The sequence below is a fragment of the Anas acuta genome, chromosome Z (genome assembly GCF_963932015.1).
Source record: "Anas acuta chromosome Z, bAnaAcu1.1, whole genome shotgun sequence".
In the NCBI taxonomy this organism is placed as follows: Eukaryota; Metazoa; Chordata; class Aves; order Anseriformes; family Anatidae; genus Anas; species Anas acuta.
Genome location: NC_089017.1, coordinates 34,429,204 through 34,447,990, shown reverse-complemented (window position 1 = coordinate 34,447,990; position 18,787 = coordinate 34,429,204). Strand labels below are relative to the sequence as shown.

The 18,787-nt window shown below is 38.8% G+C and overlaps 1 protein-coding gene across 1 annotated transcript in view; it reads right to left on the bottom strand.

The window, feature by feature from the left end:
- TRPM3 (transient receptor potential cation channel subfamily M member 3) overlaps positions 1-18,787 on the bottom strand; it is a 430,339-nt gene that overhangs the window by 43,062 nt on the left and 368,490 nt on the right. Inside the window, exons 12-17 of the mRNA XM_068667797.1 lie at positions 16,203-16,253; positions 9,177-9,317; positions 7,765-7,794; positions 5,455-5,744; positions 4,309-4,537; positions 1,675-1,842 (exon numbers count right to left, since the gene is read on the bottom strand). Of these exons, the coding sequence (XP_068523898.1) occupies positions 1,675-1,842; positions 4,309-4,537; positions 5,455-5,744; positions 7,765-7,794; positions 9,177-9,317; positions 16,203-16,253 (909 nt within the window). The remainder of the gene's footprint in view (positions 1-1,674; positions 1,843-4,308; positions 4,538-5,454; positions 5,745-7,764; positions 7,795-9,176; positions 9,318-16,202; positions 16,254-18,787) is intronic.

The window sequence follows — 18,787 nt, the reverse complement described above, 5'->3', positions numbered from 1 at the left end:
CATTGCTCTAATGCCCTAGGAAGAAGCTGCATTAGAAGTCCTAAAACATGCTACAGGTAATATGGGAAAAAAAATAAGTCAAAGTGTGTCAAGGATTTCTTTTTTTTTTTTTTTTCTGAATTTTGTCAACAACATGGGGGTACTCCTTACACTTATAGAAAAATTGTATCTGTCAGAAACTTTACTAGAAAGATGCATCAAATCTGAGGGAGTAGAAGGGTGGATTCACAAATTGGAAAAGAGCAATAAGATTGTCAGCACACTGTAAGGAGAAGGGAGGGAAAAATCTAAGATTAATTTAGAAAAGCATATACAGTTCAGCACATCACTTCCTTGTAGCAGGAATCAGAAGATAAAAAGGAAACAGTATTGTAGACAAGAAACCAGGAGCTGGATTATTAACTGCAGAGATGGAAATGACTTCCTCCCCAAATCTCTCCCATTGCCAAGAAAAAGGCAGTTTACAAAGTGCTTATTTGATTTGAATAGGCACTTCATGAGTGGATCAGAAGCCAGGGGTAATACTTTGCAATTGACAGCTAATGAGTGGAGAACAACCCATAGTGGCTATTCTGGCTTCTGGTCCTTCCCAACCACCAGGTTCTTGCCTGCAAGCGAGTCCTGTAGGTGGGTCTTGTGGACTGCTCCTTCGGCTTGCCTGCATATGGGGTCCTGTAGGCAGGTCCTTCTGCCTGCCTGCAGACGGGGTCCTGGGGGCAGCTCCTGCTGTTTGCCTGTGGGAAACAGTCTTTTTTTTTTTTTTTTTTTTTTTTTTAATTAAGCAGGAAAATCCCTTTTTACTTCTACTCCTCTGTCCTAACCTTGAAGGACTAGTGTTGAGCTTTAAGTGTCAAAAGACACCACAACCAAAACTAAAAGCAAACTAAGCTAAGGCCTGATAACTCCTGATAACTATGGTTTTCATTCCTGATAATTTTAACTCCTGATACCTGCATAATTTTCAGATCTTTAGCTATTTAATTCTCTTTGTCTTGTAAATTATTAGCATAAGACTATATTACAATACAGACAAGATCTTTCTTACACAGTTCTGCTGATCTATAAAAGCTTTTAGCAAGGGCTGAGCTGTCTAGCTACTTGCCAATGTCTTCAGTTGATTAAAAATGCATGTGTAAATGTGTGAGAGGCACTGACTACAAATTCATAAATGGTTTTGAAAAATGTCACCATTGTTTTTCTTGCCTATTTGCATGCTTGCCCTCTAATTAACTAACAATCAGTAAATAAATTTCTAGCTTCCACAAGTCTTTGTATATTTCCAACTGAAAAACAAAGAAACAACTCCCCTTCCCCAACAAATTGTGAGCATCTTTTCTACCAGAAAGGTGCACTCCCTTTATCATGGTCAAGTTTTATCAATCCTGAAATTTGAATTTATCTGAATCTTGAATTTATTTCAGATAATGCAGCATCAAATTGGATCAAAATATGAAGATATTACGTTACAAAGTGGTGCTTCAGTATCACCACGTACTACTGCAACATCAAGACACAATGATGACAAATTATTTTGATTTGTGCTGAAGAGGTGGGAGCATTAGGAGTGGTATCCTATCATCTGCTTAATGTATCAGATGACCTACAGCACCCATAAAATACCAAACTGAGAGCACTGAGGCTGCTCTCAGTTTGCTATTTATTGTCGGCTCTTACGGTGAGTTCCATGTCCTCCTCCTCCTTTTCTTTCACTGGTTTTTCTTGTTCTTCTGGCTCCTTTTCTTGAAGATGGATCTCATTGGCCTGAGACATGTAAGGCATATCATCTTTGTTCTTGAACTCCAAGCTGAGAATTGAAGGAGGAAGTAGAATTCCTAGAATTACCTAAAGCAATGATAATAATGATAACAATAATCATCACAATACACAGTACAATCATGATGGTTATTTAGTGTCAAATAGAACAACTCCCTTGGGACATTTGAGAAAATAAATATACTTGCACAAGTGAGTTTCTATGGCAATAAAGTATTTGTCACTTGGGGTAATGTTTTCGGAGCTCTGTAGCGAAACAAAGCATGTAAATTCTATTACCACTGCTATGAGTGCTATGGCTAATTGTCTCTCTTGAGTATTTTATCTCATGAGATAAAATGCTTTCTCATCAGATTCATATTGTTAATACATGAATGCATTTACAAAATATTATAGAGGGTCAATGACAGGTGGTATCTTGGCTATGTTCAGACTTTGGACTTGCTGATTTCTGAGTTTTACGTACTAGAGAACATCAGTGTAAATGACAGACAGGAATTATCAATTTTAATAGACAGGGTCTCAAGCTCCCTGCATCCATACTTAATACATACAGGTAGTCAAGACATAAATGTGGATCTGAGGACAGGAAGCACAGCCATCAGTAGCAAATGCTGATGTGCTTAGCTATGCAGTTCCCTTAGATTTTGCTTCCCTAGCTTGGCAGCCCACACTATGCTCATGCTAATACCGACTCCTCCTTTTCTGCCTTCTCTATTACGCTGAGGGAGTGCAGAAAAAACATTACATTTACGTTGCTATATGCATTGAATAACACTTGGGGTATAACTGAAGAGATATCATAACAATACAAGAAGAAGTGGCCAGTCTGTATTCATAAGCACAACAGCCTTTTCTGTTTTTGCTGGAATCTCTGGAAAATCTCAGATGACAGTGAAACCAGTTAGCTTGTCAGCTGGTTGGGGCTGGTGACTGCTTGTGTTTGTCTCATCAGCAGACAGAAGGTGTGTGTTACTGAAAACACCCAGGTTATTGCAGTTAGCAGCAGTGAGCATGTGCGCAGCCTGCTCCCAGCCTTGGACAAACTGAGCACCCGGCTGCCTGCACTGCTCCTGCACCCAGCTCATTCATCAAAGGGTAAAAAGCAAACCTGAATTCCCCGAGAGAAATCCAGGAAGGATTCACAATTGCCTCTCCCCTTCCTCTTGGTGCTGCACCTCTCTGGTGGGATGATAAAAGAATTAGGCTTCTTGCTGTTTGCCAGTTTCGATGGCATAAAATTATTTGTGGGAAATAATCCATGACTCATACTTGTCAATTATCTCTTCTCTGTGTTGCCTCCTGCTCATGGAGCCTGCTTTATCTTTAAATGGGGTCTGCTAATGAGCTTCAATGGAATAAAACACAGAATGTAAACTGAGCAAAGGATCCTTGTGAGGGGCCCAGCTATTATGAGAAGCTGAAAGGAAACAGCATGTTATCTTTGTTTATTCAGTGTGAAAGGAAGCTCCGTTTTATGACTTCAGATGTATACGCTGTAAAAGTGAAAACATGCAGTGGAAAATTAGGTGCTGCAGGGACCACCACCTGCCCAGGTGGAGTATCTGCAAAGCCAAGCAAAGAACAAGGTAGCAGTCCCCCATGAAGGGCACAGAGCCCATGACAGTGCAGCTCCTGAGGGAGGATGGTGAGACTCCTGTTAGTCACTTACTCCCATTCATCATCATTACTGCATTATACACAGTATGATAATAATGCAAGCAGTCATCACTGTTCTCACCATTACCAAACAACTCTTCACACAGCAAAGCAGCTGAGCAATTATCACTTCTCACACACAGAAATCATACAGGAAAGAGAGGGCCTTCCCTGAAGGTGCTGTCATCTAGGGGGAAGAGAAAACTCCTGACTTTGTGCTCTGGTGAGGACTCTGGTGGAAGTGGCAGCCTAGGTTTCTTCTGAACAGAAATTCACATCACAGAACCCATCTTGCTCTGTTAGCAATTATGCAGGTGGAAGTAAAGCTTAAGCACCTTTGGAAACTGGAATACCATCTGTATCCCCTTGGTTAGTTCCTTCAGGGCAATCATCAGGAAGACTGGTGGGGGATTGCAAGAACATTTGTTATGCTCTCTTTGACTTGTTCTGGGGAAGGCTGTTGGATTTCTTCTACTTTTCTCTAGCTGTTAATTCACTTTCACATCCATTTTCTTTATTTAAATGTAAGAACCTTGACTAACTCCTCAAGTGTCCAGGCAGAGTGATGAACTAACCTCCTGGCTCGATTCTGATTCTGGTAACTCTCACTGACTCTGGAAAGAGCTTTGAGAAAGAAGATAATAAAAAATAAGTTATGCATTTTGAACTTGGGTTTGTGATAAGCTTTCTGATGAAATGTTAAAAACAGGAAGAATATACCCTGAAAACTGGAAGAACATACCCTGGTTAATACCACTATGAATAAGACACCCAGAATAATGTTAACTGATCATGTTGTTACTAATTTGCTGTGAGCCCCATCACCATAAATCAGAACTCCTCTGGCTATTAATTGTAGTTTAAAACAATGCTGACCTTTAGGCCAGAATTTTTGCGCATCCTGAGACGACCCATCCACATGTCTGTGAGCAACATTTGGCTGCAAGTGTGAGCTATGAAGTCCCTGTGCTTCGCTGCCACTGCGAGCTGCAGGCATGTGGCGTTGCTCCAGTTCTTCAGCTCGTAGGTCAGCAGTTTCATTGCCAGTTGCTCGTCTTGCTTGTATGACTGGTCCAACAGCTCCACTGCCAACTGGCCAAAGTCCCTGCAACAGAGGGACATTTGATCATTCCTGTTAGGCCACATGGTCTGCTGCAGAAAACACCCCTCAGGAAGTGACAGCCTCTGCAGTGGGTGCATCACCTTCCATCATGCAAACCGTGATGTTGACTGCATGCACACAAACCCACTTTTTCAAATGTGAGTGGCTAATGGTAGGCATATAAATAAATGGCCCGGCTTAGACATGCTGAGCACCCACAGCTACCAGCTGTCTTCTCCCACCTGCCTGCCCACCTCCCTGACATGTTCTGGTTGAAAACTGTTGGTTATCTGCAATCTGGAGGACTGCTACTCCTCTGTTTGCTCACGACTTCATGGTCAAGGCTCTTGGAACGAGGAGCATCAAATAAGATTTTTTGAATTATCACCATTTTCTGTCTCAGTCTTTTAAAATCAGAAAAGATTATTATGAAAAGTAGTGTTTTGTCCTGCTCACCTAAATAGGAGCTATTGGTTAATTACCACTTCATAAGGATTCATAAGGATTTCAACAGTTGTTCTGGATAGAATAAACACAGTGCCTTGCAAAAGCACAGAGAAAGACTGCAGCCTGACTGTTGAGGCCTCAGGGAGAATTTGTACACAGAATAGATAATTCACTAACTTCTTGATACCTTCTTAGTCAGAAGTTGCCTTGGTTGCAACATCGCTTATTTGGCAGACAGATTGTTTAAAAGCCATTTAGTCTTTCTCCAAAGGGAGAGAGACTTTCTCTACAATTTCTCTACAATTTAGAAGTGGAAGCAAGTTACAGAAAGAGGCAGGGTTAGCAGCATCTTTCTCTCCCTCTCTCTCTCTCTCTCTCTCTTTTTATTAAAATTTTATTTATTTTTATTTTGTTTTTCTAATTATTATTATTATTTTCTTCATCTATTAAAATGTGTATGAAGGAAAATCCACCTGGAATTATGGTTCAGCTCTTGGGATATGTCATCCACCATGTCATTTTCTGATGCTTCATGGGCCATGGCTTTGCAGAGCTTACAGGCCACCAGTGCTTTAGCCATAGCCTCCTCCCCATGCTGCCAAAAGAAGAGAGCCATCTTCTGACGCTTCATAAGCACAGCCCACACCATCAGCTCATGGAATGGGAAGGGAAAATGATTGATCTCAGGGTCATCCAAGTCAATATCAACTTCTTCTTCTCTTTTCTTAGTTGGTTTCCTCCCTCGCCGCAAAGGGACATCATCCTGTGAGAATTGTAGAGATTTATTTTTTATTTTTTTTTTATTTATTTTTTCCCACATGAAGGAACCCAGTCAATTCACATGATGTATTGGTCAGTATCTGAGATGTCAGATACATTCCCCACAGGCTAGCCCATTCAGCTTTTTTTGGATAAAATATTTAACAGCACGAAACAATGGCAATAGTATTGGTACATGCACTGTAATTATGAAGTGAGCCCATACCTAAATATAGGGAAAAAGAGCTTTGGACTATCACTCTGAACTGCTCTTTCTCCCTGAAAGCACAAAGCATGACAATGCCCAGAGCTATTTTGAAATAGCCATCATTAAAATAAAGTGAAGCATTCATTCAATTATAACATCTGTTATAAAGCGTCTGCCTCATTCCTCCTACTGACAGTACATTGCCAAGGGATGGTCTCATCTTTTGAAGACTTCTTCCCTTCTTACTCCTAGTGTTTTGTATCTTTATCTCCTCAAAAGAATCAGAATCACCTTTCTTTACTTCCAATCTGCTTTTCTATCCCATGCTTACCCCTTTTTTCTCCAGTTCAACATTGTTTCTGTAGTTATTCTCAAATGAGAGGGCAGGGCAATCACCAACTATATGAAGTTTAACAAGAGAAACTGCTGGATTTTGCACCTGGGATGGGGCAGCCCTGCCTGTACATACAGACTGTGGGACAATAGGCTAGAGAGCAGCCCCATGGAAAGGGAGCTTTGGGTTTTGATTATCAGCAAGTTGAACATGAGCCAGCAGTGAGCCCCGGCAGCCAAAAGGGCCAGCTGTACCCTGGGGTGCATCAGACACAGCACTGCCAGCTGGTGGGGGGGGGGGAAGGGGTTGTTCTGCTCTGCTCTGCACTGGTGTGGCCTCACCTTGAGTACTGGGTACAGTTTTGGGCAACACCATATAAAGAGGACATTATCAGAGAGTGCCCAAAGGAGGTCTACAAAGATGGTGAAGGGTCTAAAGGGCAAGACATATAAGGAGTTACTGATGTCCCTTGGTTTGCTCAGCCCCGAGCAGAGCAGGCTGAGGGGAGGCCTCATGGCGGCCTGCAGCTCCCTCACGAGGGGAGCGGAGGGGCAGGCGCTGAGCTCTGCTCTCTGGGGACAGCGACAGGACCCGAGGGAACGGCATGGAGCTGGGACAGGGGAGGGTCAGGCTGGGGGTTAAGGAAAGGGTCTGCACCCAGAGGGTGGTTGGGCACTGGGACAGGCTGCCCAGGGCAGTGGTCACAGCACTGAGACCACCGGAGTTCAAGAAGTGTTTGGACAATGCTCTCAGACACATGGTCTGACTTTTGTGTGGTCCTGGGTGGATCCAGGAGTTGGACTTGATGATCCTGGTGGGTCCCTTCCAACTCGAGATATTCTGTGATTCTCTCTCTCTCTCTCTCTCGTGCACACGCGCTCTTTCCAGTTTTAGCTTACTTTTAGTCATATATATATATATATATATATATATATTTTATTTTTTTTTCAGATAGCAAAATAAAAGTTGTAGTAAAAATTGTAAAATGTAAATGTAAAATTGTAAATGTAAAAATTAAACAAACAAGAAAGCAAAGCTATTTGAATTATCAGGGTAGACAGAAGCATCAACAAAACTGATGAAAATTAGCCCAAAGAAAGATTTCCTCACCAGTCTATTCAATGGCTTCATTTCTTTGAAATCTTTCTAAAATTACATAGTAATCTGACTGAAATACTGCATAGGCTGACAGACCAAAGCATTTTGTTTAACTTTTATCAAAATAAACCTGATGCACGGAGGTGGCAGAGCCTTCTTTTCTTTTGTCTACCTGTTAGATTTTTATTAAGAAATGTTTCTTAATCTGGCCCTTTCATAAAGAAATTATCTGGATGAAAATTACAACTGGTGTGGAACATTACTCATTAAAAATTTGAAAACAACTATTGGTGCCTTCATCAGTGTGAACTTAAATATTATCAGGATACCATTTATATTTGTCAAAGAAGAAAAAGACAGTAAGATTTATCACAGGTCACCTACCTCCATTCCCAACAGTTTCAGGGCTTTTGGCTGTACAAAAAAGTTAGAAAAATGTTATTTCTCCCAGAACGGTGATGAAAAATTACAACTATATGTGTATATATACATACATGAGTGTGCAATGCAATGTATAACATATAAAGTATAAAATATGCAATATTTAATGTAAATAATCTTTATATAATGAAATGTAATGTAATATACTACACACATGTAAATCAAATAAATATCTGCATACATGTGCTTAATTCAACCTTGAGTTTGACTCTATTTCACCGAAACAAACAACAGAAGACATACATATGGGTTCAGATGTAAATTCCAGCTGGATTGTGTCTGTTCTAGTAGAATGGAAACAGGAATTACTGCTAAGAGACTGCATGAGATAGTTTCTGAGGAGTGCTTCAGTATTCTGGCCATTTACTTGGCAAGCTTTTATTGATATGAATCTGCTCTACATGTTGTGTCAATGTCTGTGAAGTCTCTGCTTAAATGTTTTTTCTTAATGGAATATGACTAAACAAAGGAGGTCTCTCCTGGCAGTTTTGTTTACTACCCTTCCTCTCAAAAGTGAAGTATGAACATATAGGGAAAGAAAGAACCCCTTTGTTATGTGTTATGGCTGTAAATTTCCTTAGAGCTGTTGACTTTGAACAATATTCAGTAGTATGTATATTTGCTAAAACCTGGACTGAGGCATGAAATTAAAATGTGAGGCAAAAATAGGCAAAGAACTACAAATCTTGCTGGCAAAAGTTGATCAGAATTTCCTTCAAGTTGGATTGGGTTGGTGGCATTATTATTACAATAGGCATATTTTATGCTTTAGAAAGACAATAAATTTACTTTGGATTCAAAATTTTGAAACCTATCAGGCAAGAAAACTAAAAAAAAAAAAATCAGAAAGGTATTTTTGCTATGATCTCACTGACTTAGCTGGAGACACATGCAAGCGCTAAAACCTGCTTTGAGTGATGGGTTTCTTTGCTCACATAGCTTCTGGCCACAATCAAGAGGATGAGTCCTGAGATAGGACATGAATCTATAAAATAAAACAAGTTTTCTCAAGTCTAACCCAGGTGCCCTGTGGTATTGTTGGTACAAATCAAAAGACTGGTCTTTTGAAAGCTGTGGATAATTACAGATTTTAAATCCAGGGGAGGCTGCTTTATGTCATGGTCTCACCAGGGCAGCAGGACAGCTCAACCCAGTAATTTTTTAATTAAACTCATAAAAAAATGCAGCTGACTTACTACAGTGCATTTCAGTGAAATAGCTGCTATGTAAGTAATGGAAATGAATCTGTAGACAGAATAGTGTGTGCATGCAGATCCCCCTCAAAGCCTGGAACCATCCAAGAAACTATTGCAATCCCTGCCAGTCATACAGAAGAGAAGCAATTTGTTCCTTACTCTCTTGGGGCCAAATAAATTGTGGTACAGTGTTCTGAACCGTTTTCGGGTGTAATTGCAGCGGTATGCTCCTCCCATCAGGTACTCTATCACCAAGCCAATATCAATCAGGCTAATTCGATAATCAGGAGGTAAATTTCCCTGTAACAAAAATAAGTAGGATTGTGGGGGAGGGAGAAATCATTATTGTTGGCATTGTTAAATATACTTCATAAGGATGTTAGAATGAAATAAATTAAAATAGTTAAAAAAAATAATATATTATTATACTGGTTAATTAATTCACCTTAAAATAGATCCAACCGAAACCTGGATATTCTCGCTTGGAAAGAAGACATAAGTTAAATAAGAAGTTGAAGAACTTGTTGATAGTAACAGAAGATAACATCAGTACACAGTGCTCATATTCTTCAGCTGGGAAAACAAGGAACATGACTGCAGAACAAAAAGCACGAGGATCAGCGCACTGGAAAGGTCAGGCACAGTTGCTGAGCCCTAGTCTTGCAGGACAGCACCTCTGCTGAACCATCTGCCCCCCACATCTCTTGTCCTGGAATCTCACATCTCTGTTGGCATCCCTTTGCACTGCGTCATCTGCACTGCTGAGCCACTGTGAAGTGACATTGTGCAAAATTGATAGTTTGCATGAAACCAGCTTCTACATGTGATCTTCCCATCCTGAAGTGTTTCCTTGCTACATTCCAGGAAAGGAAGGGCAGTGAGGAACAGATATGTTAGCTACTCTAGAAGACTTACACACCTGTTCTGGTGTTGATGTACAAATAGAATACTATAATTGGTTAAATTTCACGCATATTATGAGGAAAATGTATGTATAAAAGTGAGTATGAAAATTGTAATAAACAAAATATCTGTGGTTAATTCTTTGGGGGGTTGATTAAGAAGAAAAATATAGGACTAGCAATTTTCCTAGATGGGCCCTCCTTGCTCTCCCAAGGTATTTTACTGAAAACTCCTCTAAGCACAGTAATCTTGCTACCTAACTTCCAGCAGTGCCAAGGAGTTTGTGTTCCAGAAAGGCGAACTGTGATTGTGACAAGGGTCATTAGCAAGATCCTGAAAAATATTTCTACATACTCACTCTTCTACTTCTGTTCCATTCTTATTTCTGCTAAACAGAATATGAATATCCTCTGACTTCAGCATGCATCTTTCATTTTGAAGGGAAAAGGAACTGTAAATATTCATATACACTCTGTGAGCTCCCTTACAGATATCTTCCTTCTCTTTATTGTTGGGTCTGGAAATGGCAACACTGGTTTGAGTTCTGGGATATGCATATCTTGCTTACACTATGAAGAAAGACTTCAATAACAGGTTGTCTCTTCTGCATTTTAGTTTGAACCTTTGAATCAAGTGGGTATTTCTGTTCTCATGGAACAGTAAGTCTGACAAGACACCTATCAGGCCAGAACAAATTCAGAGTGGGCTGTTCTCAGTGATGCGCTGGTGCTCTTGGGGCTCTCTTGCAACAGAAGATCAAAGACCCAGCACCAGCACAGCTGCTTTTCTGTTTCCCCATGGAGACTCTGCAAGGCAAACTCTGTTCCATTTTCAGGAGGAGAGGATTAATGGAAAGGGGACACACCCAAATCAAAATTTACCTCTTTCTGTAAATCATTGCTACTGAATTTTTTGGACAGCAGTTCATGGTTCAACAAGCAGTTCCCTACTGGAAAAGAAGGCACGATTCAGAAAATTCTGAATAGGTCACCCAAATTTGGAGATCTCATTAAGGACTGTACAGATTTACAACTTGGTCCTGTATGTCATAGTGCAAGAGATGTGGCCACAAATTAAAGGTAGAAAAAGAAGTAAGTAGTCTGTCTGTGAACTGCAAGTGGTAGCTTTGGAAAAAAAAAAGAGACTTTAGCAAAAAAAAAATAATTTGTACAGTCAACATTGCAGAAGAACCAGAAAATTATAATTTTTTGCTTCAAAATTATTCAGTCCACTTTAATAAAATAATCACATTTCCTATAATGATATACAGCACAGATTACAGTTAGCCTGTGGCTCTTTTTATGTGATCATCAAAAGAAGGTTAATAATTCACATGAAGCAATTTTATGACTGCCTTGTCTTGCTTGAAATATCTGCATGTCTGCCTGGCTTCTCTGCAGATTTGCTTATTACATTCAGAGCAGAGAGGCAGTAATGGAGAGCAGATGGCACCTGGTTCTGCAAAAGAGATGAAATGGATGCAAAGACCCGCCTTCCTCTTCTACTTCAGCCAGGAAAAGAGAGCTTATTTCAGTCTCTGCTCACCATGGTACTGACAGCATGCTGAAAGGCTGAGGAAGTAGAGAGCGAAGTAGCACTGTGGTGCACAGGCACTGGGTTGAAATTCAAAGGGATGTAAGATCAAGCAAATTTAGTGGCAAAAGGTGAACTGCCAGCTATGTTTCAGTGCTGTCACTTGGCATATCCTTCTCCAGACTTCCTACTCTTGGCCAGTCTGAAAGGGGGAATATTGCTATGGTTTGCAGGACTGCCTATTAGATCAGTTTATTTGAAACCAGACATTTCTATTCTGAACAGTTTAAGGAAAAATCAACATAAAGCTAAAATTTTAACTCTGCCATGTTTATTTGTTTTCCCAAATATTCTCCCCTTTCCAGAGTGCTTAAGACAATGACACTTTTTTTTTTTTTTTTTTTTTTTTTTTTTTTTTTTTTTTCTAGACCAGGGTTGAAGGCACTAGCAGAAGTGGGAGTAAAAAAGACAGAGTTGTATTTCTTCAGCAGACTCCTGGTGTCTTAATATAAGAGACTGAAACTGAATGTTTCAACGTTATTAGCTTAAAAAACAAAAACAAACAAACAAAAAACACCCAACAACTGTGCAATTAACAAAGTACAACAGGGTTCAGGCTGCATCATGCATTACAATGTGTGACTTTCTTGGTTATTCAGAACAGCAATCAGTTGTTCTGATTTCTGAAATGTCATAAAGGGATTCAGATTAAAAAAGTTAAATATAGTTACTTTAATGAAAGATGCTCCTAAACCTTCTAGATAACACTGAAATGCTTTGCTTCAGAAAACTCCTAAAATCACAGCAGAAATATATATTTTATGCAGACATACTTGTAAGCATGGCTCCATGCTAATAAACATAGAATTGCTTTTCCAAAGTGATCAGCCCTAATGAAGCCAATTAGACTAGCCTTGTCAAAGGGGGTATGCGTAAATCAAAAGGTCTGCTGTACCAGCAGATACCTTGAACTACCCCGACAGTGGTGATCTGCCTATACACAAAACATACTGGTGGAAGTGACAGAACACCTCTGAGAGTAGCAAAAAATTTGGGCAGGATAATTCCAGAGACAGAGAACTCCAATGACAGAGAAGTTTTTTGTTTTTTTTTTTTTTTTTGGGGGGGGGGAGGGGGGAGGCGTGGAGAGTGTGTGAGAGATACCCCAATTAATAATATGTTAAACTTTTAATGCTGAGACAAAATTTATATTGCTAATGCACTACTCTTTTCCTGAAGAACCTTCAACTTTAAAACACAATTAACCAGTTTTAGTACTTTTTTTTTTCATCTCGTGCATTTTTATGTTCAGCTGATATATAACCTCTGATTTTGCATACTGAGAAGATAATATTTTAAAAATTCTGTATAATACCTGCTAGTTCTCTGGAAGAATAGACAGTAGTGACAGTCCAAAATAAAGGCTTTGAAAACATATGCTACCCCACAGTAAGATTAAGACATGTTTATTATATACCAGTTTTGAATTAAAGAAGAAATCGATCTGTTAATTTTCAATACGTATTAGCAAGTTGCAGCAAAGGAGTTTTTCCTTACAGGCAACCTGTAGAGGGCAATGTCTGCTTATGAAAATGATGACAAGCACAACCACTGTTCCTTTCTCTGGATGCATCAGTTTGTACAAAGAAGGGAAAAAGTCAACCATGTCAGTTAAATTCTGTACCCCTGACAGAAGGTGTCAAAAAAATCACGATAAAAATGATGCAGGCAGAGTTGGCCTCGTATGTAGTTGTGGAACTGGGAGGATCAAAAAGAGAGATGAACACAGTTCTCTCTAAAGCAGAGCCATTAAGAAGTAATTTGCCTTATTAATTGACATATCTAGAATTTAAGTCCTCCAATTATGGTAAATTCTTTAAGAGTCTTTCTCTGGGCCTCTGCAGTTTGCTGCCTAGGCTGACAGTCTTCATAGCAATTTGCATTCAGGAATCCAATAATAAATTAAATATTTTATTTTGTAATTTTATATGTTTGTGTGTATATTTGTGCATGCCTGTGTGTGCATTCTCAGGGTATGTGAATGTGACTTCTGTTGTGCAGCTTTTTTGTGCAAATAAGCAGACAGAGTGGTCTGTCAAAAACCTCCAAGTGATTTTTATAGCTTTGTAATAAAGTGACATTAAATAATAGGAGGAGCGGCTGAGGGAACTGGGTTTGTTCAGCCTGGAGAAGAGGAGGCTCAGGGGCAACCTTATCGTTCTCTATAGGTACCTTAAAGGAGGCTGTAGCGAGGTGGGGGTTGGTCTGTTCTCCCACACACCTGGTGACAGGACGAGGGGGAACGGGCTAAAGTTGTGCCAGGGGAGTTTTAGGTTGGACCTTGGGAAGAACTTCTTTTAGGCATTGGAATGGGCTGCCCAGGGAAGTGGTTGAGTCACCATCCCTAGAGGTCTTGAAAAGGTGTTTAGATGTAGAGCTTAGTGAAATGGTTTAGTGGAGGACTTGTTAGCGTTAGGTCAGAGGTTGGACTTGATGATCTTGAGGTCTCTTCCAACCTAGACAATTCTGTGATTCTGCAATTCTGTGAATAGCAGCTCTTTTCTGATTGATAATTCACAATTACTTAGATGAAAATAACTTTCAGTAGCATGTACCTTTGTGCATAACGCAGGTTTTATAATTGGGATGTAGGCATAAAAAAGTCACGTAATATGCATGTCCTTCCAGTGTTGTCTCAAGGTGATACACTACATGTTTGTATTTATGATTTGTAATTAAAACTGAAAGTTTAGGTATCTGGCTTATATATATATATATATATATATATATATATATATATATATATTACATATATGCTTTTATATATATATGTATATATTTTACTCAAAAACTAGCATCAGCAACATGGTCTGGTTTTCATGTACAGTGGGCCATTTAAATGTCAAATAGCAATATCCATTAAGAAGTTATTTCCAAGAAGGTGTTTTCATTTAAACTGGTGTCAGATCTCTTGACAGATTTACAGCTTGGTTGATTGGTGAGATATCTGATTGCTTGGGTACAGTCTATAGTGAGCCGTCACATTTTTTCTTGTGAACTGTAGTTGTTCACTGACAAAATGAGCAATACATCCACAGAGGTACAGTATTCCCTGAAGAAAGTGCTGGGAGGCTACCACAGACTATTCATTTGCAAAGCCCTTAGCTATATTCTAATAACACTACATGTTGTCTTCACATAGTGGCAGTTGCTGGAGACTTTAGATGTGGATAGAGGAAAGAAAGATGCATTTAAGGAAAAAATCACTGTTGCCTAATATCTAGCAATCACTGTGGACAAATAATATCATTAAGTATATTGTAAGTACATTTAATGTCAATGCCTATTGTACATCTACAAGTAATGATTCTATTGAACTATTTTCATTTTTCAAGAGCTCCTTAAAAATACATCTTTCCTTATTGACTCAGATAAAGATGATACTATTTAATTACTCAAGGCTTTGAAAAAGGACTTAGAAAGGTGATGCTGGTAGGAGTTTGAAAAGTCTGTTTTAAAGTAAAGAGAATCATACTTGTTTCAAATTCTTAAAGGCACACAGAGAACAGCATATTTAGTAAAAAAAATAATGAATTAGTTAACTTGGAGAAACAGACAGTCTAAATGTGTTCCAGCTTTTCTCTGCTCTAGCCAGGGGGTTGTGTTCGTGAGAACAGTTTTGTTTTTTTGACATTTCACATTTTTTGATGTAACTTAATGTACTATATAAGTGAACAGTAATGATGCCATGTAACATACTAAACAAAGAAAAACATCAGAACCTCTCTAAATATCACTAGTGATTATTCCGTAGCATTATTTAATAGAAAGATGAATTCTGAAGCATTGCCACTCCCCTTCCCTATTTTCTTTCAGTTCTGCTCAGCTACGTTTGACAGAAACCACAAAAGGCTGTGCTTTTACAAAAATTTTCCATTCCCTTCTCTCTAACTCTTCCCATGTACAGAAATCTGTCCTCTCAAGTACACCAGCCTTGATGTTCAAGTTACACAGTGAACAAGGTTCCAATCTGCACATGCTTGGGACGAATATCCAAGCTGATGAGGTCAGTTACAGGGTAAATCTCCTTACTTGATCCTTATATTTAAAGGATGACAGACTTTTATTTATTGCTGCTGCTGTAACACTTAATACTGCACAGCAAATACCTAAAGGTTTTTGGTGTCTCCTCCCTGTCTCTATATCTCTCTATGTTTCTGCCCTACCTTATTAATGGCTATTTATAATTCAAGATGCTGGAAATTAACTTGATAAAGGGACAGTGAGAAAATTTGTGCTATCTTTTTTTATATGTTTCTTCTGAGGAAGACAGCTACATCATACTACAAAACACAGAACGAGGAACCATTTCAATGAACTAGGAACCAACACAAAGGTAACAGCTATTTCACAGACTCAAAAGTTAATTAAAAAAATGGAAATTAACTTTGATGATAGTTGCAGGTATGGAAAAATACAGATAACAGCATAAAACCACAGGGTATACAAGAGCCTACAATTCTGCTAGCAGAACTGCTATAACCCAAGCATCTAAGATCACAGCAAAAGCAATCCCAATAACTTGCTAATTGTGCATTGTATGCAGAAAGTTAATATTCAGTACAGACAAGACATTCTGTAACAGCAGGAGAAGGTTCTAACTGAAAGCTCATGCAAAACAGAGATTGTATCTAGCTACAGAAAGCAATCATGACATTATTTCCAACCTACCGTCTACTGGGCTCTTACCTTTTTGACGTCCCTGACTAGATGATACAGAGTGTTGGATGGTCCATGTCTCTGCAAAGGACAAATACAGAAGAATAAAATAGTTTTGCATTGTCCAGGGCCATGCAACATATAAATGCTGAAATAGGTGTCTCAGTTTAGTAGCTTAAGAATCAGACAACTGAGAACACTTCAGATATAGTGTCATATATATTTTTTAATATTTTTTAATCAGTTAAAAGTGTAGTGTTTTGACTGACTTCTTTCACACAAAATACTTCAGAAAGAAAACCACAAAAACTGCCGTACTACATCAAATCTAAGGTCCTAGTCATGCTGACTAGTCTCCAGCACCATGTGCAGAACCTCTGGATGAGAGTGGAAAGAGGAGCAGCAGGTTAGGCACCAGCCCTCCTGTGCTCAGCATCTCCACTTCCACTGTTGTTGACTCAGAGAACCCCTGGGCCAGAGTCTGCATCTGTGTTGTCTTCTCAGACAGCAACTAATAGTACATAGAGTCTGTGAATTTGCCTAATCTTTTGAATCCTGACCTGACATGGAAAGATCTCGCAGAAATGACTCCCACAATTTTATTTGCATTTTGTGTGGAGAAGTACATTGATTTCAGTTTTTGTACTGTTTCAGATTTCAGTATTTTTGTACTGTTTCTGACATTTTCATAGATTTTAGTAGGAGGCCTCCTTAGCAATGACTGGCAATAGGTGAGACTATTGCATATGTCAGTGTTTCCATACATACACTTCTCTGTGCTTATCAACAGAATTTTAGGTATCCCAATCACTGAATGTGATGAGACTTTTCCTGCAATTCTTCATGAACAGTTTCAAATTTGCCTGTCAGAAGAGATGCCAAACCACCTGCACATATTGTCCCTTCAGTAGTCTCTGTCACATCATCTCTAAATAGACTGTATAACAGTGACCCTTGCATAAGCTCTTGAATCAACCATCTTTTGCGGTGAAAACAGACCATGTATCACTACTTCTTTCTATACTTCAAGCAGCTTTTATGTTTCCCCCTTTTCTTCTATGCCATGACAGACAAATTTCTTTAGTAACATTTGAGGATGAACATTATTAAATATTTTTTTGGAAACATAGGTGTATGAAGTAGAACTTCTTCGTTCTCCTGCATGTTGACTTCAAAAATTGTAATAAATTTCCAAGGTTTTGCATTTTCCTACAGAATCCATGTGTACTTTTTTTTTTTTTTTTTTTTTTTTTTTTCCTTCTTGGCATAAAATTAATCCCCGTCTCTATTAATTCAATTCTTTATTGTATTTTTAGACATCTGCCATGACAGAAGTCAATTTCACTGCTCTGTAGCTTCCCAAGTCACTCTCAAGGCTCTAATTGAAATTAAATAGTTCTTATTTGGTCATTTTCTGGTTTTGATGCTGAGGCTATCATGGATGCATGTCTTTTATCACAATTGCTAGCTTAGTGATTTCACAGGTAAGGTCTTTTGGAAGTCTTGCATGAATAAGTTATGGTGATTTCTATAGCTCACATAAAATTTATTCTAAAAGGTCTTATTTTAGATGTTGAACATTAGGGTTTCCTCAGACCTATGCCCTATAAAATCTCAGCTTGGTACAAATAATACAGTGTTTATCTTTGTGACAAGAAATCTCATAGGCCTTCTGTTCTTAGTGTATAGATGTTAGATATTTGGCAAGATTTAAGTGATCAAAGATGGGGCATTCTGGCTATATATTGGCATAGGTACTCATTCCTCCATATTTTGCCTGAATTTAATGAATTCTCACATTTGATTTTTTTGAAAGACTGGCTTCTGGTCACCATCACAAAACACCTCTGGATAATAGCCCAGCATGGAAGCTTATGGTGGCAGGGCTTTGAAAGCTACTGGCAAATTAAAACTTTTTGAAAAGTCCTATGCACTATACCACGGCCTCTTTTCCACAGACAGAACTTGTAATCCTAAAACTTAGGCAAAGCTTGAAGATTTTTTTCCATACCACTGTACCAATTCAAACGCCTTTGTTTTTCTCAGTAGGTGATTATGATCTCAATGCCAGAATGTGTTTTAGAGTTAGGAACTCAGAAACGATTTGAACCTGTGCAGTTTTATGTACATCTTAAAGGTAAAAATATAAAACTTGCAAACAGGCTTTTAAACATCAAAACTCTAATTTTTGGAACATTCTGTGAGGACACAGTTAAGTTTTTCACTGTAAAGACATGTGGCCCTCCTGAAATTATCACATTACACCTTTAACTTCAGAATATTATCCTAATAAGTTTTCTATTATTTGTTTTCTAGTGTGTGAGTTTGATTAACCTTTGCAAGACTTTTCTGGGCTTGTAAATTCAGGAGTCACATATCACAATGATACAGGCCCCAGCTTGCTAATTACTGCCTTCCAGCCAGTGCAATCATATTGGAAGTACAATGACCAGAAATCAACCAGTACTGTGTGGGGCTTAATCAAAGTTTCATAAAATATGTACAACAGTTCAGGTGGGCAAGACACAGTGTGTTCCATTAGAGACAAAGCTAAGGGAAAGTGTGCACTTCTAACACGAAAAATTTCTGCAGCAGATGTTGGCTACCTTGTTGTT